Genomic DNA, 26,332 nt, shown 5'->3' on the forward strand with positions numbered 1-26,332 from the left:
TTGGACTTCCAATATTTTTCTTGTTTTTTTTAACATTTTTATTGGAGTTTAATTGCTTTACAATGGTGTGTTACTTTCTGCTTTATAACAAAGTGAATCAGATATACATATACATTTATCCCCATATCTCCTCCCTCATGCATCTCCCTCCCACGCCCCCATCCCACCCCTCTAGGTGGTCACAAAGCACAGAGCTGATCTCCCTGAGCTATGCAGCTGCTTCCCATTACCTATCTATTTTACATTTGGTAGTATATATAAGTCTATGCCACTCTCTCACTTCGTCCCAGCTTACCCTTACCCCGCCTTGTGTCCTCAGGTCTATTGTCTGCGTCTGCATCTTTATTCCTGTCCTGCCCCCAGCTTCTTCAGAACAATTTTTTTTTTTTAGATTCCATATATATGTGTTAGCATATGGTATTTGTTTTTCTTTTTCTGACTTATTTCACTCTGTATCAGATAATCTAGGTCCATCCACCTCACTACAAATAACTCAATTTCATTTCTTTTTATGGCTGAGTAATATTCCATGGTACATATGTGCCACATCTTCTTTATCCATTCATCTGTCAATGGACACTTAGGTTGCTTCCATGTCCTGGCTATTCTAAATAGAGCTGCAATGAACATTGTGGTACATGACTCTTTTTGAATTATGGTTTTCTCAGGGTATATGCCCAGTAATGGGATTGCTGGGTCGTATGGTAGTTCTGTTTTTAGTTTTTAAGGAACCTCCATACTGTTCTCCATAGTGGTTGTATCAATTTACATTCCCACCAACAGTGCAAGAGTGTTCCCTTTTCTCCACACCCTCTCCAGCATTTACTGTTTGTAGATTTTTTGATGATGGCCATTCTGACGGGTATGAGGTGATACCTCAGTGTAGTTTTGATTTGCGTTTCTCTAATGATTAATGATGTTGAACATTCTTTCATGTGTTTGTTGGCAGTCTGTATATCTTCTTTGGAAAAATGTCTATTTAGGTCTTCTGCCCATTTTTGGATTAGGTTGTTTGTTTTTTTGATATTGAGCTGCATGAGCTGCTTGTAAATTTTGGAGATTAATCCTTTGTCAGTTGCTTCATTTGCACATATTTTCTCCCATTCTGAGGGTTGTCTTTTGGTCTTGTTTATGGTTTCCTTTGCTGTGTAAAAGCTTTTAAGTTTCATTAGGTCCCATTTGTTTATTTTTGTTTTAATTTCCATTTCTCTAGGAGGTGGGTAAAAAAGGATATTGCTGTGATTTATGTCAAAGAGTGTTCTTCTTATGTTTTCCTCTAAGAGTTTTAGAGTGTCTGGCCTTACATTTAAGTCTTTAATCCATTTTGAGCTTATTTTTGTGTATACTGTTAGGGAGTGTTCTAATTTCATTCTTTTACATGTAGCTGTCCAGTATTCCCAGCACCACTTATTGAAGAGGGTATCTTTTCTCCATTGTATATTCTTGCCTCCTTTATCAAAGATTAGGTGACCATATGTGCATGGGTTTATCTCTGGGCTTTCTCTCCTGTTCCATTGATTTACATTTCTGTTTTTTTGTTAGTACCATACTGTCTGGATTACTGTAGCTTTGTAATATAGTCTGAAGTCCGGAAGCCTGATTCCTCCAGCTCCATTTTTCTTTCTCAAGATTGCTTTGGCTATTCAGGGTCTTTTGTATTTCCATACAAATTGTGAAATTTTTTGTTTTAGTTAAAAAAAAAGCTGTAACAAGCAATGAACTAAAAAAAAAATTCATCATTTTACATTTCTTTGAAAACATTCCATTATATATTTGCTTAATATTCATCTCAGTAACAGTTCATTTTTCTCTCAATATAAACAATAACATTCAAGAATATTTTATTAACATATAAAGATGAGAAAACCAATATTAACGTGTTGTGACATAAGATCTTGTAAAGACAACAAGCACTTAAGCAGTGAACATTTTCTTCATCTCTGCCTTCTTGCTCCCTTTTTTCCCCAATGTACACTTAATCATCAAATCCTTCTGATTTTGCCACATAAATTTCTCTCCAATTACCAGTGTAGCAGCACTGATTCAGGTCATTATATTTCACTTGAAATAAAACAACAGCTTTTACTCTATGCTGTCCCTTATTTTGTACCACGATAGTGATTATTTGACACCTCTGTTTTGGCTCTTTATGTGTCTTCCCACTTCTCTCAAGGTAAAGTCCAATTTCTTTGGACTAGTTCAGATGGCCCTTCATGATCTCAGTCCCTCGTATCTCCACTATGATCTCTTCCTTCTCTCCTGAACTATGATTCAGGAGAGGTCCAGATATACTGCATTATTTTCGGTTCTCCAAATGTTATCAAGCTGGCTTTGTATCCATGCACTTGTTAATTTCATCCAAGTCCCTTGATCTGGGTAACTTCTCTTCACCCCTCTGGTATCAGTTTGCTAGTACTTCTTCCATCAGCATTCCTTACCTCCCAAAGTCATCTTAGGTTCCCCTCCAATGTTTTCCCATTATACCTTATATTCACACTTATAATACTTATCAAACTGTATTGTAGTTTGATATCTGCTTGGTTGCCTATCTCTTTGTTTGTTCTAAATGCTCTGAAGGCAAGAACTATCCTCTCACCCTCCCATCCTCACTCCTTTGGCAACTCAAATGCTTGACAGAGCCTTTCATCTTTAATCTGAACTTAGTACATATTTTGTTGATTACATGAAATAATTCTTCTTTCTTATTAATGACTTATTTATAAATTGACATGAAATATAGAATATAGATTTAAGAATTGTTTTAAAATAAAGCTTAATCCCATTTTGTCTAGTCTCATTTATTTAAGGCAAAGCAAATCCCTATTCTTATATTGGTATTTTTAATTTATAAACTTATTTTATTTGTCTGGAGAGGGAGCAGCAAGAGGTGAGTAGACATTATAGCCCTTCATGATAGAGCCCTGTGCTGCCTATCCAATCTCATCTCCAAAAAAACCCCACCTCTCTTTATATTCTAATAATTCATAGAATTACATCTAGTTTTATAGCAGTAAAGTATAAAAGTTAAGAAGAGAGCTTTTAGAATTAAACAAAAAAGGTTAATAATCTAGTTCCCCAGTGACCTCTCTCTCTGTAGAGCATGTGTTATACAGCTTAAATTCTGTAAGATTATTTCTGCATCTAAACAACAGTTATAATACCAAATTTACAGAATTTTTGGTATTTAATATTATATTTGAATATTTTCCTAATTTACATTTTTTTCTGAAACCAATTATTTTATTTTTTCATTTATCATTAAAATTTTAAAAAAGATATTAATATGATATCATAATTGAACAATTTATAAAATTAAATTTTAAAGCTAAAAGTTTATAAAAATTTAAAATTTTAATTTATAAAATTAAAAGTTGAGGAAAAGATATCCAGAAACAGAAAAGCCTTGTATAAAATATATACATGCATTGTTGATGGGAAAGCAGATATATTCTCAAATATAGAAGAGATTAAAGGAAATAAAAATATAATATTCAAATATGTTGACATAAGTTTATAAACATAGAAGTGTATAATTTACTTAAAATATGAATGGCAACTGAAGTTAATACAAAAAGAGATAGAAAATTTCAACAGAAAATTACTACAAGAGAAATTAGGAAAAAAGGTAGAGTCTATCAGAAGAAGGAGGAGGAGGAGGAGGGGGAGAAGGAAGAAACAGAAGAAAAATACAAAGATAAAGGCACATGGCTCAGATGGTATTCAGCTGAATTACACTTGCCAGACTCTAAGCCAGATGACTTGAGTTCAAATCCAGCTTAGTCTTTCATTTAATTCTATGATCTTGGATGAGTTACTTAACCCCATGGTTTCTTTAGCCTTAAGATAGAAATAACAATAGTATCTACCTCACTGTGTTGTTTTAAGAGTTAAACATGATGATATATGTAAAGCACCTAGAATAGTGTCAGACTGTATGGTATTGATATATATATATATATATATATATATATATATATATATATATATATACACACATCAAGGACAGCTCAGCTATTAAAAATAAGTGATGCCTATGATATTCAAACTATTACCTTCAAATTTCTACTCAACTTCTTGCTTCCATCTTTTCAGAAATGGTTTCTTTAATTTGAAGTACGCTACAGCAACTTAAGCACTTTGTGATATTTTGCATTTCTTGTTTGAACTTTTTAAAACAGAATAGAAACTTGGAAAAGCCAGCAATCTATAATCAAGCTATCATACAGCAGTAGTTATTGTATGTAACTTTATTAACATTTTATTGAAATCTGTCATGTTCAACGTTTATTATTCAAAGGTAAATATTGTTCCAGCTATTTCAGTTAAAATATTTTAACTCTGAAAAGTAGTCAGGTTTTTGGTATAGAAATAGTGTAAAAATAAGTATGACTTCACATTTTAAAACAACTTAAGAAACTTAAAGAAATACAACTGAAAATGATAAAGCTAAACAAATATTAATTTATATTTAGAAATGAAAAGAAGTAATAGGAAATAGTTATCAATTCAAGACAACTCTGACATTCATTCTTGAAATCTGAGCGAATGTTCACTGAGGAGTTGTGTTTTAAGGTAGTCGTGCTCCTTTGTAAAGCACTGAATTAGCCATCAGAATTACCAAATGCAAGTTTTAGTTTACACATACCACAATTAAGTAACTTTTAATATCTCATTAATAGGTTTCTTATAAAAAAAAAAGCTCTTAGAAATATATATAAATGTAAGCCTAAGGAGCTGTGTATATATTGCCCAGAAGAACCAAAGAAAATATTTGCAGTTGGGTTAGTTCTCAGTCCATGGTATAAATCTTGAAATTCAACAGTGGACTGAGAACAATATTTTAATAATCACTGGTTTTGGAAATGCATGAATCCAGGCATAACTAGAGGATGCACCTCCAGTTGGAACTTAATGGTTACCTATTATAACATGTAAATATCAAATCCATTCATTCCACAAATGGTATTGAGCACCATATGCCAAGCTCTGTTCTTAAATCAGTATTTATATTACTGTTTTTCATATTGAGATCATATAGGAATGTTAGTATAAGAAAAAGCCAAAAGATGAAAATGGAATCTGATCTTAGTCTCTTTATTATAGTCTGAAAATATAAAACAGTGGTTCTCAAAACGTGGCCCCAAACCAACATCACACAGGAAGTTGTTAAAAATACAAATTCTTGGGCCACACCCCAGACCCACTATACCAGACTCTGGGGGTCGGTCACAGCAACTGTTTTAACAAGCACTATGGATGATTCTGATGCTCACTCAAATTTGAGAACCACTGATATAAGACAAAGAAAACTGTGTTAAGTTTATGAATAGATACAGTACATAAATAGATTATAAATCCATATACAAATTTGTACTCAAACAAGCAACTTGCATGGTGTTAAAAGCCGAAAAAAAGAAAATGACTGTTAATCCCAACTCCATTTTTCATTTAAAGTTTTGATCATTTTTTTTCCTGAAAAGTAGTTGAAAGAGTGACTATTTTCGGGCTTCCCTGGTGATGCAGTGGTTAAGAATCTGCCTGCCAACGCAGGGGACACGGGTCCGAGCCCTGGTCTGGAAAGATCCCACATTCCATGGAGCAACTAAGCCCGTGCGCAACTACTGAGCCTGTGCTCTAGAGCACGCGAGCCACAGCTATTGAAGCCCGCGCCCCTAAGACCTGTGCTCCACAAGAGAAGTCACTGCAATGAGAAGCCCGTGCACCACAGCGAACAGTAGACCCCACTCGCCGCAACTAGAGAAAGCCCACAGCAACGAAGACCCAACTCAGCCAAAAAACAAAAAACAAACAAACAAAATAAGTGACTGTTTTCCATTGAACTCTACACTCCCAGTCATTTAAGACACTGAATATATATATTGGTCTGTTGGATAGCTTCTTTGACAGGATAAAGTCTTGGAATCCATAATAACCATGTATCTATAGGTTTATAGGTTGTAAAAGAAACAATTTAGACATTTAAAAATTGTTGTTTCATCCAAGGAAATATATCAGTCAGTCTTCTCTTCTTTATAAAATATTGATTCAAGTGGACAGCCAGGATAGGCTTAGGTAGATTTAATTAAATTTGTAATCAGTTGACCTTGGAATAATATTAAACCTATATACAATCTTTTTTTCCTTCCTATTTCACTCTTAAAAAAGCAACACTGATTTTTTTTTTTAAGTTGAAGTACATTTAATTTGTTTGAATAAGATAAAATACTACTGACAACATCTCATGGTTTAGTATAGTGGTTCTCAAATGTTTTGACCTCAGGATGCTTTGCACTCTTAAAAATTATTGAGGTCTCAAAACAATTTTTTTATGTGGGCAATATTTACTGATATTTGATGAATCAGAAACTAAAACAGAGAATTTGTTAATTAATTTTAAAGATGATAAACTCGGGGGAATTCCCTGGCGGTCCAGTGGTTAGGACTCCACACTTCCACTGCTGAGGGCGTGGGTTCAATCCCTGGTCGGGGAGCTAAGATCCCACAAGTCTCGCTAGTTATGTAAGCAGCCAACTGTTTTGGAGACTTCTTAACCTCCTTCATGTTCTTATTAGTGAAATTAGAGATCATTTTTCTAGGAACATCAATGAAATGATCTTCAATATTATTACAAAAGTTGCGTTTTTTAACATTGTGGGTTTCAGATGCCATAATCTCTTAAAAACCGGCGCCTCATGGTACCGCGGCGCCTCCGCCTAGCCCAGGCGCTGACCGACTGTGCCCCGGCAGCCCAGACTATCCCTCGGGTCCCTGGCCGAGCCCACTCAGGGTCATTCAAACGCGGCCGCACGCGCGGCCCGCCGGGATAGCCTAAAGCAACACTGATTTGTCAGTATCTGGTATTTTAAAAATTTAGGGCTTTTTAATCTTTAAAAATTTTATTTACAAGTACAAATACCTCCACCACCAACACACACACACACACACACACACACTCACGTATTCTTCCCTTAGTTTCCATGACATTGGCAGATTTTTCTACCTCTCAGTTCTTTCTTTTTCACTGGACCTTCTATCATCACTGTCTTCATACAGTACATTTATGTCTACATCTTTGCTAGCTTCGGTTCTCATGTCTAATCCTTCTGACCTATAAATTTACACATTCAAGGGGAAGTGTTCACTCAAATTCTAGTAACAGGGGCTTCCCTGGTGGTGCAGTGGTTGAGAGTCCGCCTGATGCAGGGGACACGGGTTTGTCCCCCGGTCCGGGAAGATCCCACATGCCACAAAGCGGCTGGGCCCGTGAGCCATGGCCGCTGGGCCTGCGCGTCCGGAGCCTGTGCTCCGCAATGGGAGAGGCCACAACAGTGAGAGGCCCGCGTACCGCAAAAAAAATTAAAAAATTCTAGTAACATGTTTCTAACTACGGTAACTTTTGTTTGATGATCCTCTATCAACTCAAATTTAACAAGACCAATTTGAAAACATGAGTATATTTGCAAACTTTGATTCAATATCTTATTTCTGGCAATAATTTAATACTTTTTCACTCCAAAAGTCTCTTTGAGGTTGCTCATTTTCCACTACATTCAGGGTCAAGAAAAAGGAAAATTCTAATTAATTTTCCTTAGCAGTATTACTACACAAAATGAAATCTATACAAAAGGCCACAGACTCAGAAAAACTCCTCAGAAAGTACTTGGAATTTTCCAAGACAAAATACCCTTATTTCACAAAGCCTTCTATATCAAAGGTCTGTAGGTCATCCAGGTTTTTAAATTTACTGTGCTTATTCCTCCTAGTAGATACATTGTGATGTTAGTATTTATAGAAATAAAGGGAATATGTGCAGTGCCCTTCACTTAGAATATCGAGACAATGTCATTTTTTTACCAACTGGCTTATGGCTTATTTCTTTTCTGGAACCAAAAAGACCATTTACAAAATGGCTTCTCTACATTTCTCTATATCCCTTACTCTCTTCTTCATCTATATATTTGATAATTCTTGAGCATTCATGGAAGAAATTGAAGTAAACAGCAGAGAACATAAGGTCATTATACTCTTAAAAACTGTTTCTCAAAATTAAATCAATATTCAAGTTCTGTCCATTTCAAAATTTTCTTAATTCATTTTTTCTTTCTCTCCCCCTTCACTACTCTAATTTAAATCTTACTCAAACTTACTTCAAACATGCCTAACTGTGGCCTTGCCTCTATTGTAATATCATTCAATGTACTATGTATGATATGATCAGATTAATCTATCTATAGAAGATGTCATTTTACTCATGACTTAAGACTATAAAATCAATTCAGATGATCTGTCAATTTGCCACAGATTTCCCTGGACTTGGCATTAAATGCTCTTTGTCAAATGGTTCTGCCAAACACCTATCTCAATAAAATCTGTCCAATGGCCTTAAGTCAATTATGTACATTAATCTAATGTACATAATTCTAATATTATTGTTATATTCTAATATTATTATATTATCTAATAATATAATAATTATTATTCATAATAATAGAATATTCTATTCTATTCACTTCTATCTTATTCTACCATTTTCCTTCAGCATCTGTAGACTGTGCCATAGAAACTAATACTTCATACAAGATGCTAAAGCATAAAAAGCCATCTCTGCAAATTTTTCTGCTTCTTCTATCAATGCATTAAATTAGGTACTAGCTGTATTAATAACCATAGTTACAATGCGTATGGTCATCTATGTAATACCATAAATTTATAAAATTTTAATTACTATGATCTATTAAAACATCAACCCTTTAATAAACAATAATAAGCAATGAATTATTTAATAAAATAAAAAATATGTTTTAAATGGAAGGAGAAATAAACTCTAGCTCAATCATTATAGTAACACGCATGAAGACCAAAATAAAATTTATAATAAATTCATCCAGTAATCAATTTTACCAAAACGTGTATTTGTGATTAGCGATTTCTTAATTAGCCATTATTAACAATAACTATTTATGAAGATAAACCTACCTATAGAAACTAACAAGTCTCTACTTTGCTGATCATGTCACTTAACCACTATGTCACAGTATTAACTGCTCCCATTCATGTTACTATGGAATTTTGGACATGCTCCTACTATAGCACTTTTGTTAACAGGACATTGAGGACAATACTTTTTTAAAATCTTGGTATTCACTAGATGATTAATTTACTAAAAGTTTTGTTGACTGACTGGGTAAGCATGTGAGTATGATAATTCTAAGCATTTTAATATAACAAGATTTAAGAAGACAGGAACACTGTGAATTAAAATATTTTATTCAATAAAATATCCCACTTTCCAAAGATGACAGTCAAAAAGTCACATTCATTGTGCATGTCTTAGGCGGAATATAAAAAGGAAACTGTATAAAAGTCTAAAATCCTTTATTATCAGAACCTATAGTGTGTATGTTAAATGGAGTCAAATGATGTTTGTGTTGTTTGGTATATCCAGATAATTTAGAAATAGTTTTGCTTGTTTCTTAATTCCTTAGATACTAAGGAAAGCAGACATTCAAATAACCTTTTTCTCTTTCCTGTTAAGCAATAAATGAAGTAAACAATTGGGAGGCTAGTAGCTGTCTAAGGAGATTAAACAATTGCTTATGAGCCTAAAAAGTACAACTTAAGGACATTAAGATTTTGAGAAAACTTTTTTTCCACACTAATTTTTTAACTTCACATGAAATATCTGTTCTCTTTTTAAGTTTTTTAAAGCGGTGACTCCAGAATTCCAGTGCTTTTTTATAGATCGACTGCAGCAACTTTTAAGAAAAGTGTAATAAGCCAATACTCTAATTCTGAGACAATTTTCCTCATTATATTTAAATAAAGACCCTACAGTTTAACCAAAAGGGTCAGCTAATTTTACCAGAAAGGTGGAGGAATGTTGGGTTCAGTTTACCAACCCCATCCAGCCAGGGATTTAATAATATACTAGTGATTTTATAATCTTACTTAATTTAAGAATAAGTAATAAAGTTTCTAAAAGTTTGTGGATTAAAAACAAAGTCTGGGCTTCCCTGGTGGCGCGGTGGTTGAGAGTCTGCCTGCCGATGCAGGGGACACGGGTTTGTGCCCCGGTCCGGGAAGATCAGATCCCACATGCCGCAGAGCGGCTGGGCCCGTGAGCCATGGCCGCTGAGCCTGCGCGTCCGGTGCCTGTGCTCCGCAACGGGAGAGGCCACAACAGTGAGAGGCCCGCGTACCGCAAAAAATAATAATAATAAAAAAAAAAAAAGTCGGACGCTTTACAACTGAATTTGCCATGAGTCTTAAAGGATCAAATTTGCTTCTCAGACTTCATCGAATCAGAAGTGTGTTGTACACTTTAGGTCATGTTTGATATTAAAAGGGGAAGTACTTTTCATTAGATAATCTAGATAATTTATGGATAGAAGAAATTAGATATATAGGCTCAAAATAAAAATATAGGGTAAAATAACGATTTTAAAATAATAAAATATGTAACATAAATTAATAATCCCTTGAAGAAAACTTAAGTCTCATAGTGAAAGACATAAATACTAATTATTAGAGAAGAAAATCCATTTTTTAAATTTATGTTGCTTAGGTTACATTCCTAACATAGTTTATTTAAACATCATCCAAGTTATGTTGGTTACAGTCAAAAGCTCATAGATTCAAGATTCTAAGCTTGGGACATGAAAAAGGCCATATGCTGTCATATAAAATCTTTATTACAATGATCATCAATCAGAATTCAAGAGTGATTATTTTAATCACTGGTGTCTGATTGTGTGTTAAACAATGTTGATAAACAAATGTACATACATGAGGAAGAAGTAATCTAAATTTTTAAAGATAATATAACCTTATTTTACTTAATGACTTTGTGTCCTATTATTAAACAGGGGATATTCTTAAAGAATTATGTCAATTTCATTGTATCTAAAATGCTTCTGCCCTATCATCCTCAATTTTGGTATGCAAGGGGATCTTCAAAAGAAATGATGTCTATTGAGGCCATTTTGCATGGGTTAAGTGTAGAGAATATGGCAGTGGGGAAAAGAGTAGTGTTTATACATGGTCTTTCTGTTCCTACACCATATCTACGAACATTTCCTTTCCATTCATATTGGCAGAACAGCAGAAGGCCATTACTCTTTATTGAGACACCCACAAAAGATATATCAAAGTTTCTCTTCCATGGCAAGATGTAGTATCTTAGTAAAATTATTAATAAATAGAGTATTACAAAAAAAGCACTCCACGAAAAAATAATACTTGTTTCTAAATATAAAAGAAAATTCTAGTAAAATAAATAATGCTAAGGCAAGTAAAGAGTTAGCTTCAGAAATTGTGTAAGAGAAAGGATTGTTTTCTGGACCATGGTTTATAGCACTAGAAATATGTTTTCCTCTAGTGCATAGCATGAATCTCACAAACTTGGGAAGAATAGTGTTAGCAGCAGACTTATCGATCTGATAAGGAAGGCTTTAAAATAAGACTCAAAGTGGAAGAGAAAAATGTGAATCAGTAAAATGGATATTATGGAGGACAGCAGGTTTGAAATAAAAATAAGACGTAGTGAAAAAAATGCCTAGAAATCATTTTGTGAAAATCATGGCTTGGAATAATACTTAGGCCCAGGTTATACAGTGTACTAAATAAAACTGAAATAAAAATAGTAGATATGTTAAGGTCTTAAGAAGCACTTAAAAAAACTGTTACACAACCCAGGCAGATGAGTGCAAGAATTGCCACAGATGTTTGTGCAGAGAGTGCCTTGCACAAGGGAACCTGGCATGTGGGATAAATGGGGGATGTATTCCACTCCACACTTTGACTGCCTGACAGGTATCATTATCTTTAACTTCCCAGGTAGGAGCCTAGGTTTGGTATGTTCAGAAACCTGTTCAAGGTTATATAGCTAAAAATGATAAGGCTAGATTGGCTAGAATCAGAAACCAGATGTGTCAGGAATTTATAATTTTTGCAAAACACAGTAAGGGGAAATTTATACACATATATGCATGCATATATAATGTATTCTAAAGTAGCAGAGTAGGGGGAAATTACCTAACTAATTTGTTCACAAGGATGAACACAGACTGGGAAATGTGTGTCACTGCATATCAGGGAGTTATATACTAGTTTTATGATCAGGAAACATAAAGACAGGAATTTAGCAGAGATGTTCATATCAGGAAAGGAAAATCTAAGAGAAACTGTCATTGGAAAATAGCATAGCAACCCTAGCAAAAAAAATTATAGAAGGTAGTGTATTAATAACTAGTACAAGATATGGATGAGAAGGAAGGGCTTTAATTAGGTGGATCCCTCTTAGGAGGAAGTCTAATTCTGCTAAAATCGCTCCAGTTGAGGGGGAGGACAGAGATGGTAATCATTCTGTTAAATTTGACTCATGGAGAAGGTGACTTGCATACATAATTGAGACTTTGGGAACAAAGGTTTAGAAGACTGTTAGAGTAAAAGAAAGGAATGGTGAGTAGGGTTGGATAAATTAATTCGGCAGATTAAAACAGGCAGCCCTTCAGCATACAGGAAGCAAAGGGCAGTTACACAGACACTCCAAAGAAATATAGCTGAGGAAGAAAGTGAGAAACTAAAGATGAAATTCTGACTCTATTGTTGCAAAAAAAACCTATAACCAGAAAAAAGGAAAAGACACCTAAATAAAATGATTCAATTTTACAAATAGCAATTTGGTATTAGGTTCTTAGTTTTTTGAAAACATAGGGTAATAAAAGATGAATGTGAATGACCAAAATGTAGTAAGGACTTGGAAATGAATGTGAGGTGTCTAAAGTCAAGAATGTGCTAAGATGCTCCAAATATAAAAGATCTAAAAACATTAACTGTGTTGAGAAAAGAAAAAGAAAGGGATAAGCCCATAAACCAAGGGAGACTGCTGATCTTTCTTTTTCCTATCTTCTCTATCAAGAAAAATTATCATTAAATTAGAATGAGTACAACAAACAATTCTGATATGGATTTGGGATTTACTCAGATTTACTTAGGGACCAAAGTAAATAAGAGTAATAGAGCAAGTTTCCAAATGATCCACTCCTGTCTACCATGTCTGTGACCTGTGAATACTTAGACAAGAAGGATAAGAATATTCAACTTACAATGTATCTTAATTTTAATGATGTATCTTACATAGTCTTTTATTATAACTTTGTTAACAAGATTAAAAAAACATTGGTCTTATGATAGTAACACTGAGTGGATTGCTGATGGTTGACCAATCTTTCTCCAAGCAAATTCTGTCCTTTCTGCTATCCAAACTCAAAATGTTATTGTGTGATTTAGCTAAGGAAGTGGAAAACACATTTTACAAATCTATGGATAATACAAAGATGTGAAAGAGAGCTAATAGCTTATGTGGTAATCAAATAAATCTTCAAAAACGTTTTGTTATGCTGAAATAGTCACTCCAGATAACCTACTATGTAACAGGAAATAATGTAAAGACCTACATTTAAATTTCAAAAATATCATTTATACCAACGAAGGATAACTGAGTTTAACAGTGGTTCATTTGAAAAAGCTATGATATTCTTACACAATCTATAATCTTCAGCTACCTTAGGAAAACATATTTCATTGTTTCTTCTCATTTTACCAAAACATTTCTATTCTACAGACACATTAACTTAGCTTTTAAAAATCCTATATATAGTTTGAACCTCTTAGAATAAAAATATGTAGAATTTCTAGCTTAGGAAACAAGACAAAGAATTATGCAGTATAGGTAAGTGTGAGAACATCTTAAATAAGTTTCTTTCACAGAAATTATATCATGTAATTTCTATAGCACATGTAATGATGAAGGATTTCAGAAAGCTCACTTTAATATGTCTCCTGTCAGTGAAAAATGTATAAATTAATTTCAAAGATTTGTAAATAATTTGGAACAGTTCTCGGTAAGGTAATATTATCTTTGATATAGAAAAGTATATTCTGGAATTCATGCAAACTGATTAAAACTTTATAGCAACACATCATAGTAACAAGGTCTTCACAGAGGATCACACACACACAAAAGAAGACAATTAAATTCCTCACCTGCCTAATACCCAAACGGTATGCAACGATCCGATCTACTGCATCAGGATTCATCTGAGTCCACTGTAGACTGTAGGAGTAAACACGGTGTCTGTTCTGCCACACAGGATTGTAGGTATCGTAATAGAATTCTGGAGCATAGGCTTTTCCTAAAAACAGAAAGAGTCCTTACATTTAAATGACATGTTACAGTTAAACATACTTACTTATTTTTTACGCCCTTTTATTACTTTCTACTTCATGTTCCATAAGTAATTCTTGTATTTAAAAAGTCACATGATTAAAATCTAATCAATTTCTGGAGAATTTGAGAAGAGATGCAAGAAGATTTCCTGGTTGGTTGTATAAGCAGTGTAAGAGGAAGAGAAGAATCAAGGATGACTGCAAGTTTTTTGGTCTAAGCAACCAGAAGAATGAAGTTTCCATCAACTGATATGTAAAGCTATGGGAGGATCAAATTTGCGGGGAGAAGATCAGGAAATTATTTTTGAACAATTTGAATGATCTAAATGGAGCCATTAAGTGGGATACACTTGACTAGAATTCAGGAGATGCCAGGGTTGGAGATATAATATTGCTAACTGTAAGCATATAGATAAGAGTTTAAATTTAAGCCATGAAACTAATGAGATCACCAAGGGAGTTTGTGTGGATAAAGGCTAAGGTCTGACCACTGGGGCAATCCAAGGTTAAGAGATATGGGAGGAGATAACAAAGCCCACAAAGGCCTGAGACAGAACAACCAGTGAACAGGAGGAAAATTTAAAATGTGGTATCCTAGAAATCAAAAGAAGTATATCAGTGAGATAGGGGTATAGGATTAAGAGACACTACTATGTATAAAGTAAGCAACAAGGATATACTGTACAGCACAGGGAAATAGACCATCATTTTATAATAACTTTAAATGGAATATAATCTATAAAAATATTGAATCATTATGTTGTATACCTGAGGCTAATATAGTATTGTAAATCAACTATACTTCCAGAAAAAATAAATAAATCATAAAAAGAAGTATATCAGCAAGTAAATGATCAACTCTGTCAAAAAAAAAATCAGTGAAGATGACAATTTGTGTTTATATTATCCATGTCTTTGGTCACTAAACTGAAATTAACCAAAAAAACCCTTAACAACACAAGAACTTTGGTCAATAACAAAAAAGGCTTTTATTTAGATTTTACAGATATGTGAGGTATACATAGTGTATGTAACATACATAAACCATCTCAGTTTTTGTCTTTTAATTACCTAATAGAAAAATGCACAGACCATGGGAATTATATGCCCAACTTTTAAAAAATAATTAATTAATTAATTAATTAATTAATTTTTGGCTGCATTGGGTCTTCATTGTTGCGTGCGGGCTTTCTCTAGTTGAGGTGAGCAGGGGCTACTATTCATGGTGTTGCACGGGTTTCTCATTGTGGTGGCCTCTCTTGTTGCTGATCATAGGCTGTAGGTGTGCAGGCTTCAGTAGTTGTAGTGTGTTGGCTCAGTAGTTGTGGCTCTCGGGCTTTAGAACACAAGCTCAGCAGTTGTGGCACATGGGCTTAGTTGCCCCCAGGCATGTGGGATCTTACTGGACCAGGTAATTGATCCTGTGTCCCCTGCACTAGCAGGCAGATTCTTAACCACTGCACCACCAGGGAAGTATCCCAACTTTTTGATATTCTGAAATATAGATTTTTTTCACACCATTCTATTTTTTCACACCATCTATCAATAATACATTTATTTATCAAATCAATATTTAGTTAGAGCCTATTGAATGCCAAGTAGTGTTCTGGGAAATGAACGAGGAGGTATGGCCTCTGTCTTCCTGGAAATTGCTTACATTTTCTCTAACTTTTCAAATAGCTTTGCAATTTTTACTGGATTATGATTTAATAAGTTGTACATTATTCAACAGATTGTTTTTTGAAATTAGGTTAAATACTAAATGTCCTCCTGGGGTTTTCCTCCTGGGTTCCTTTATGCAGGAATATATCTTACCTGTTTTTTTCTTTTTCTTCATCATTAGTCATCTATCATCTAGGGATTGCAGAAGAGTTGATTCATAAGAATTTATAACATATAGTTAAAGTATGAATGTTGAACACTAAGAATGAAAGTGATGGTCTCTATTACCCTGGTGAGGTTCACTAGGAAAAAGTGTCAGATGAACTGAATTTAATTTTTGACAAATTTATTAGTAAAATTAAATACATTGAATTAAATATCTGAATTTTAGTAACATTTGGAGAAGTCTCCTATATCAACACTGTGTGCATTAAAAAATGTTCTATGAATATTCATTCAGTTTTCTTGAAAATGGATTATCAACCCTATACAAACAATCTTGCATAGAAGGAGGTCTCTGGAAAAGAGCCATCACATTCATTTTATTTCTTCTATATCTTGTATGATATTTTTATTATTACTAACTAAATGATAGCACAAATTCATTTTCACAACACTTAGCAAAATTTAGATGAGAGGAACACAATATACTGAATGAAGGAATCAATATCCAAAACATCATTGACAACCTGTATCTGAGACCAAATTTCCCAAACTGTTATTAAGGAGGTACATTTAGTAGTAGCCTAGATAAAGAGCCAGGAGTTTTGATTAAAAATAAGCATCCAAGGGGCTTCCCTGGTGGCGCAGTGGTTGAGAGTCCGCCTGCTGATGCAGGGGACACAGGTTCATGCCCCAGTCCGGGAAGGTCCCACATGGCGCGGAGCGGCTGGGCCCGTGGGCCATGGCCACTGAGCCTGTGCTCCACAACGGGAGAGGCCACAACAGTGAGAGGCCTTGCGTACTGCAAAAAAAAAAAAAAAAAAAAAAAAAAAAGCATCCAAAACCTATAAATGAAGTAATGAGGTTTTTAAGTGAGAAATGTCAACTTAGAGTGTTTTCATTAGACATTAGTGTCTAGATTGAATTGAGGAGATAAAGAGTCTCAATGGTTGGTTTTTCATTTTGCTTATATTTTTTTTCTTTTTTTTTGAGGGGCACAGGGAGAAGAGGGGCTTGCTTTTGTTTTTTAGCCAAGAGGGAAATACAAGTGGTATTAGATTTAGTTCTAAGTATCAGTTTTTTCATAAAATGAATGATACATTCAAATAGAAATGAGAAGAGAATAGTCTATTTAGCATGGAAAAGGAAAAAAAAAACTCTCAAAAACTGGCAAGTGAAGTTTTCTGAGAGTTGAAACTCCATCACAGGCTAAATTTTAACAGATCTATGAAATAAGATGAATGCCAGTGAGTGGCTATTAAAGGATACATATTTTGTCTTAGAAATGTTCTAGCAATCCTCTCTGAATATGGATGATTTTCCCTTCACTAGAGGTACTTAGTCAATACCTAACCGCCATTTAGCAGGGTCGAGATAGGTGAGTGACTGTCCACAAAATGGCCATTAAGGTAAGGCACGGTCTCAAATCTCTAGGGTTCTATGAAACATTTGCCTACTGTTTCTTGTATTATTTCAATTGTTTTAAGCACACTTATTTATAAATTCCATTTAATGTTTCTATTATCTGTCTTCTAATCTTGCTTTTTGTTGACTGCCAGAAGGGTAAACTAGCTGCATGTCATAAATGCAAATTGTCATAATACTAGAACTGATTGTTTATCTAAATAAATACTTTTCAGGTTATTGAAGCAGTTTGACACTGAAGTTAAAAAAAATTCTTATGACCTTGTGAAAACATGAATTTGTTTATCAAAATCTATTTTCAAGGTTGTGAAAAATTAAGCTACAATTTAACCCTCATTTGAATATTCTAAATAGATCCAATTTTACAATAAAATTCTATCTTCATCTTTATTTTTAATTACAGATTGTTACGAAGGCTTTTCAATGTATTTTTGAAAGTACTTAATTTTATTTGCATTGACATTCTGCATTACATATGAGTGACATCATATGTAATATTTTTTCATGAAATATTAGATTGGAAAAAGAAATAGAGATGACCAGTTCCACTGTCTCATATGACAGATAAATTTTGGGACAGAATAGATATGGGGATGATATATGGATGTTGATATAAAGTTGTATTTTAGTTGAATAATTGTATCACCTTAGAATTAAAGATGAGAAAAGCTTTTTTAGCTGGTGCATAAATAATATTGATTAGTAACAAATAATTACTGATAAGAAATGATTTTGTGTAGTTATAGTTAAATATAAATATGCTTGCTACGTCTCAGAGCACACTTTGTACTAAACCTCTTTTGGATAAACTTGATAAAGGAAAAATGCTTTCTGACTTTGAGAAATCTATCTTAAAAGTAAAAAAAAAACCCACAAATTTGTTCTCTGATTTCAGAGCCAATCATATTTAATATTTATACACTTGTTTTGTAAGAAGCACATAGTATACATAGTAATACTAAGGAAATGCCCTTATAATAATCTTAGGCTGTAACAACGAAACATGACATCTGTTGGTTCAACAGGGAAAGAATTCATAATTTTTCTTGTTTTATCCTTCAGGCATTTTTTTAGTCCTTCTAGCAAGCACGCCAAATTTTTTTTTCATTCTCTTTTATAGTCTACTTTTATTTTTATGCAACATTGTTCGAGTTTAAATCATTTTAAACTAACTGACCTAGAACTATATTCATTATCTAAATTAGCAGATAATTTTTAGACATGTATGATTATCTACAGACTTTGGATTTTAAAATATTCTTAAAATATATATAGAGAAAAATTTAATTGTTCAAAATTTTAAAAATTTATATAAAAGTACATTTATTCTATTTTGTAAATATCTTCTCAAAAGTGAGTAAATTGAGTTTTCAAAATATTATTTTATGCATAAACCTCAAAGTAAAAGATATATTAAGAATATATGACATGTCACTTTCCTAGTGTAAAAATGTTAGATTAAAGTATAACAAAAATCTTTCTTACATGCATTCCTAAGCTTGCAAGCAGAAAGGGAGTTGTTTCTTAGGGGTCAAAAAAACAAAGAACTGAAAATCAGACACTGAATAGGAGTTTAGGGAGAAAAGGAGTGTTGCTGGTGTTTGTATCCTTGGGAGCTGGAATTTTAAGCCCATAGGAGATGAGGTTAATGGGCCAATTAAGATGAGATGTTAGAAATGAGGTACCACATAACAGCAAGATCAGTAAAAACAGCAATCTCAGTAAAAACAGCAATCTCAGTACTGTATAAATGAGTCAGTAAACTTTTCTCCATATTGCGTTTCGCTTGCCTACATTCTAGTGACTCAGCTTGCCAGTGACTGAAAGTTCCTAAAACTCTAGTTTTATCCTAACACATTTTGACTCCTTAAACTGAAATGCTTTCTTGGTGTAATTTCTACCTGCTTATCAATTCTTACCTTTTGGTACCCAAATCACAACTATCCTTCCTTTCTCTAAGTACTCTTTCTTCAATGATAAATATTTATACTACCATACTTAACATTTAATTAGGAAAATACATTGTAATACTATACCAATATATAAGTACTCCTGAAAATATTTTCTGTATGATCATTTTTGTTTTTCTGATTAGAGGCCCTTTCCCAGATTTAGACATAATGTAATTGGGGCCAATAGAGTGGACTGAACAATGTAAAGCAACTAACACCTTGTTGTTTTAGAATAATATTGATGTTTCAATTTTCACACACATACATTTGTTTTTAAAAAATCAGAATTGTGGTATAATAGATAATATCTCTAAATAAAGCCAGTTTTAATTTAATTATAGCCATTAAATAAATTTAATGCTACTGACCAAGAACAACCTTCCCTAGGCATGCCTATGTTTTTAATATTAATCCATCAATATGATATTTAGGATGATTTTTGCAAAGAGAAAATAAAATGGGATAATTACTGTAAAATTGATATAGCATTTACATGTTTTTATTTCTGATTGTAGTTTAAAATATTATTTTGAGAGCTTTGATAAGGATATGTTAACATAAATATTGATATGCCAGGGAAGAAAAAGTTAAGAAACTCTGTAACTTGCTCCCTTTCTCCTCAAGGATGCCTAAGGTAATTGTGACTCTACCAGACCACCTTCTAAACCAGGCTTCAGCAAACTTTTTGTGTAAAGGGTCAGATAGTAAGTGTTCTAAGGCTTTAAATTGTGATCATAAGATATCTGTCACAGCTATTCAACTATGATATTATAGATACTACTAATTCATGTAGTTCAAGATGATATAATTTGAGAGGGTAATATAATACAAATTCAAAATCCTTCTACTTATCTAATGAGTTGACATGTTAATAATATTCCAAATTTTATGATTTTCAGAATTGGCCAGGTCTCTCTAATTGTACGTACTCACAGCTGAAAATCTGTATCTTTTATAAGTATTCAAACAACCCAAGGAATTTAAAAAAGTGCCCCAAATGAAAAGACTTAGAAGTTCAATATTCTCAAATGTAGTAGCTACATGTTGACAAAGACTTTAATAAATTTTAAGAGAATTTAGTTTATCTCTCATAGACATTTGATTAAAACAACCAATTATAGTTTGCAGATGTATGCAAGCAATACTTTAAAAAAATTCTCTAGAGCAAATTGAAATAGATTTACTATATCATTAGTGTATTCACCCCCCAAAATGGTCAACTACTATATCATAGCCTTTTGGTATTCAATGTGTTATTCTCTGATATATCAACATCATTAAACAAAAAAAAAATTGTAAATAAAAATAATCTTTAGAATAGAGATTTAATGAAGCATTTAAAACATCACAAATTTTAAAACCTTTAAAAGAAAACGTTGACTAAAATAAAGCACTCATTTCTCATGCTTAAATTATTCTATATAAGACCCTGTTTAATGACAAATAAAAAATAAGATTCAGAGTTATTCATAAAATCCTTATTATTACATCTTGCAGCATTTTGATACAGTGGTGGCTGTTAACATGCTGTACTAACTCCATGCACTGCCCAATTTATAATATTTGCCCCCTTTCTATGGTTATGTTAAATTATCTTTTATTTAATAGATTATAAGCACTTTGATGGCAGATGCCTCATTTTTTATATACTGTCCCCTCAGCTGAGGATATGAAGAAAACCAATTGAACTCAAAAATGATCTCTACTAAAATTTTTCATGTAAATGGCCATTTGCATCTGTATTTTTTGGTGTGGAGTGAGGAGTAATTCAGGTACTTACTGCTTACAGAGTTGTCATCACAAGTACATTAACTAAAATTTTGTTGATTGGGAAAAGATTTTTAAACTTGTTAATATTATTAATGAAAATATCTCCCCAGAACAGAACACTCAAATATGTATAATCAATTTCAGTAGGACCTTGAAAGACTATTTCATCATTTTCCAGTTGTAATGTAGAAAGGAGTATTTTAGCCCAATTCCTTTCAATTTATTTTTAGGGTCTTTTTTAGGATAAATAAGATGATGTTGTCAGTTTTGTTGCAGTGAAAGCCTTTACACAAATTTCCTTTAAAGTTTTATTTAAATAAAAAAAATTTGCTGGAATAATCAATAGATCAATAAAGTATATTATTGGAATAACAAAAACTGATGTAGAGCAAAATGGAATGTGTTTATATATTAGAAGTTGACAAATCTCAGTTATTCTTGCTTGATCCACATAGGTGCAAAGTTGATTAGTTATTATTAACATAACCTTATAAAATGCATTCAGAGAAAATGCCATACAGCAAGATTCTCATGAAACATCTTCATAAAATTCATACTATTTATTAAAATGTGTTAGCATGAAGTGTAAGAGTTATTAAGTAATTAAAATTACAGAGATACCAATGCTTTTTTTCTAATTAACAAAAAAACATTAAAAGAAGATACTTAAGACTTGTGTGCAAAACTTAGTCTTTTCACAGTTTGCTTCAATAAGTTCACTTGAATATAATATCCTATCATATAATTCAATTTTCCTTTACAGATACTTCCTAAATGATTTAGAGTAAATATGTTTATAGAAATACCTACTCGGAAAATTATTTAACTATAATGAGTTCAAATTGTCTAAATTAAAATATCATTTTTACCTCATTTCTTGAAACGTGGAATGAGCACAAGATCCAATTTTATACGCTCTCCTAAAATCATCTTCATATATTAATAATTTAGCCTTTTCCTTAATCTCTAGGAAGGCAGAGGCCATTAAAATAAGACCAAAGAATATGGTCTCCAGGCGTATTTGTTAGGAAGTAGAAACTGAAATGATGATCAGGCGCAAAGACTGTATAACTTACCAAGAATCCTGCCCTTGGTTATTAGGAAACAAATCACTCAGACTGCAATAGGTAGGCAATCAGGTAGGATTTTCAGAAGTAATATGGCTTGGCAATTCTTGCAAGAAAAGGGTTCATTTTAACAAATCACTAAATGCTCAAGCCACATATATCCATCTCAGTTGGAAGCTAATGTGATATGTTTCCCACTGTAAAAATTCTCCCCCAATTTAAGATGCTTCTCAAAAGGGTGCATGATTTTATTTGAGTAGGGATCTACCATATAAAGTCAAGATTCTTTATCTAATAGAATAAAGAGTTAATGAATATAGTATAGTCAGCAAATAATGATAGATTCATTTGTTCCTGGTAAGGTTAGGTTTTTTGGCTCTCAAAAATAATAATTATTTATGAAGTAGTTAGGTTAAAAAGATATCTCTGGAGATCCCAATGGATGAAAATATAAAATTTATTCTATTTAAATTATTTGACATAGTCTATATAAAATACCTATGATAGCACTGGGGAAGTAATAAGTATTTAATAAACATTAACCTCACACTGTACCTTCTCCCGTAAAGAAAAAAAAAAGTAAAATAAAATTCTCTAGGAAGAGTGCCATAGTTTGGTTCCATTGTTACTGTTTAAAAGCACAGGAACTTGAAGCAATTTAAAAACTAAACTAGACAAATTTAAATGAGTTCCTATTTATTTTTTTAAAACTTCAATGAAGCACTAGTTCACCACAATTGAGTAACCTCTGACGCCTTTTTGGCATCAGCCTAGAAAACAAAATATTTATGCAAAGTAGTTACTGGCTTATGCACTAAATATATATGGTTGTCTTGGGTAATATAAAATAAATGCATGCACTTACCAGATAACATTTTAACTTAAATGAATAACCCTTTTACTCTAAAACCCTGAATGTACTTTGCCAAAAATGACGTTAAATATGAATAATATGAGGGTTTTTTTTTTCCAAAATTGGCTTAGATTATGATCTGGTCCAAAAAATTTAAAAGATGATTTGGATTTGATGAAACAATTAGCTTTCACATTAGGCATGCAAATAGGAAACTGCTAAGGGTTTAGAGAAAGTTTAGAAATAAAAATTATAAATCAATTGATATCTTACTGGGAAATATCTAAGTAAGTGTTATGTGTATTAAAAACCACATGTTCTAAAGAAAAATAATCTGGAGAGTTCCTCTGGGAATAAAGATGGTTGACTTGAGAGAAAGAAGAAAAGGCAGCTCTTAAATTCTGTACTTCAATTACCCCCTTGTACAAAATAGAGTTGGCCCAAGGGCCTTTGCTCACTACTATTCTGTCAAGTATTTGAGACACCTACCAGAATTGTATGTCTAGGATTGCTGTTAAAAGTTATTCTATTATAATTTACCACTACAACCATGAACTCATGAAGCAAGAAAAATCTTGAGAGAGGAAAACTGTATCTTAAATTTATATAGGAATTTACAGTTAAAAAGTACTTCCACAAATATTAACTTCTTTTAGTCTTCACAGAAGTTGGAAGGGCAAATATGCAGAGGGATATTACTTGGCTTGAATTGCAAATCTGGAAAGTTAATATGAATATCATAATTAATGAAATAATGCAGACTACTGTCCTTGTCTGATCTGCAGATCATCCCTCAAAAAGATCCAAATGAATATTTTGTGAGAAGGAAGAGAGGTTACACCATTTACCTAAATATGCAAAGGAAGCTGGCCTTCAGACTGAGAGGGTCTGATCATCCCTACCTTCCACAATGTATTTGATTTCAGGAATGTTAGGATAAAATGAAATTATTAGAAATCTCTCTTTTCAGAAATATTGCAGCAAATACTCCCAAGGCAGAAGAATACAAAACTATTTTGTTTCATTTTATATTTTAGAAAAACATTTCATTAATACATGGTACATGTCAACTGTCAGTGGGTGAGGCAAGCACACACCAAGCTTTCCCATCATTGGTGAGGGAAGCCAAGGTTGGAGTAGCTATCTGGAGTACCACATTTGGCTATGTCACAATCATGGCTCTAGGCTGATTCTGTGATGCTCTTTTGCTATCCTTTCAAGAGTTATGCCATTTCTTTCATATATCATAACTATGCTTGTTAATGAGCCAACTCTATAATATGTATGTATGTGCTGGCATGGGAAGCACAGACAATTGAGGTGGCAGAAGAAATTCTATAGATCATTAAATTTCACAAGACAGAAGCAGATTCAGAAACAGAAAATGATTAAATATACATGGTGTCCAGTTCCTGGGCTAAGCACAAATTTATTTTGTAGCAAGTGCACTGTTTTATAAAAATAGTGAGTACATCCCTGTTCTCTGACCATTTCCCCTCGCCTGTCCTATACATCCCACGCCTAAGAAATGCTGCTAGAACACCAAATCACTGAAGTAACTAGCAACCATTTATTCATAAACTCAATTGCTAATTCTTATATGGCCCAGAAAGGAAACAGAAATGCTATATGCATCCCCCTCAAATATACATGGATACTTATGAGTCAAGATATGGAATAACCAAAATCTCTGCTTATTTACTAGGGCCCACATTTTTATAAGACTTCAAAACTTTTCCTTTCCTTTTTCTAGGAATCCTCAAAAGATGTCTCACATATAATTCAAAAGCCAGTCACTTTAGGCTTTCCTGCCCTTTCTTTCTTATTCCAGCTTCCATCAAAGGGACAGTCAGAGAAATTCTCCCTTGAGGTTGTGTACAGTGTGGGAAAATTTTATTTAAATCTGAATTATGTAACAGAAACAGTATGTGAAAAACATACCAGTGTTCAAATTTGAAATAGAATATGCCCAAACAAGGGAAAAACCCCAAAGACAATGCAATATTAGAGATTCAATTTATTTTTGTTCAGTTTGGATTTTTCTTTTCATATAGCATGTATATATGTCTGTAGATATACAACTTCTCATAAAATTCTCACGAAATGCTTTCCTCTGGGGTCTTCCTCTTTGTAAGCCTGCTTGCATTGTTTTACCTGTACACAGAAAATATTCTAATTGTGACATTAGGAGAAAGCTTAATCTAGGGAATAAAACAGTTCTTTTTGGCTTAAAGAAGAATTGATGCTTGATCTCTCCTAGACAAAAATAAGATTATTAAAGGCACTTATGTGGTTAATTTTTGTTATTTGCCCGGCACCATGCTAACCACTTGCATACATCGTGTTTCTTAATATTCACAATCCCCTGCAGGATGAGAATATTCTTACCATTTTCCTTTTGTGAAAGATGAAAGTGAAGATTAGCGATCTTAAACAAATTGCCCTATAGTAAGCAGCTGTGGAGTAACAAAGCTGCATTCTGAATCCACATCGGAAGCCCTTTTTATTCTAACACCCAACGTCTTTGGATAGGGTTGCTCTCTACCGCGCGTGACTGGCTAAAGGGGTGAGAAGGGCTGAAATCCAGGCTCTGTTTCTGTTGCAACCACTTGTGCCCTGGTATGGGAGTTACAACTGCTTGAAGAAAGGGGCACCTTTTTCCTAATTCACACACAAAGACTGTACAGGCTGGTAGATTTCCTGATAAGATGCTACTTCCAGTAATCTAACAAGGATCCCTACTTCCCTACTCTGCCCATTGTGAGTATGGAAACTTAAACTACAACTTACCCTTGGGAGTCAACCAGATTTGCCATATTATATCGTTATCTGAAAGTATTATCAAGTCAGGAATTTATAAAGAAGAGGATTGACTAAATCTCTAGAATGAGAACTACATGTACTTGTTAAGCATTTAACTCAGAAATAATGAATATATAATAAGCTGCAAACAATTCAGTCTTTCCTAAAGCTTTACATTCCCTAAAAACTGAAAAGTTCCAAAGTGTCTAAAAGCCTTGGGTTCCTTTGAAGGACCACTGGTTGGGGGGTGTACACGGAGGGGGAATGGCTGGATGAACTGACCCAGCAGCGCTCAGGCCGAGAGGACTGACTGTTCAATGGTGTACTTAGGAAGCACATTAACTTCCTGGCAAGCACCGCTGCCACACATGTGGGTGGTCCACTGCTGAATATGAAAGTGTGGAATATCA

The 26,332-nt window shown here is 33.4% G+C and overlaps 1 protein-coding gene across 5 annotated transcripts in view; it reads right to left on the reverse strand.

Annotated features, from left to right (window-relative positions):
- The window catches only part of MDGA2 (MAM domain containing glycosylphosphatidylinositol anchor 2), an 820,633-nt gene that overhangs the window by 67,741 nt on the left and 726,560 nt on the right, over nt 1-26,332 (reverse strand). For all 5 annotated transcript variants that reach the window (XR_014015308.1, XM_081227678.1, XM_081227679.1 and 2 more), the window contains one exon: nt 14,047-14,195. Coding sequence is in view for 4 of the 5 variants with exons in the window: in XM_081227678.1 (XP_081083804.1) it covers nt 14,047-14,195 (149 nt within the window). In the remaining variant the exon portion in view is untranslated. The remainder of the gene's footprint in view (nt 1-14,046; nt 14,196-26,332) is intronic.

Source organism: Mesoplodon bidens (assembly GCF_964165515.1).
Source record: "Mesoplodon bidens genome assembly, chromosome: 3".
NCBI lineage: Eukaryota > Metazoa > Chordata > Mammalia > Artiodactyla > Ziphiidae > Mesoplodon > Mesoplodon bidens.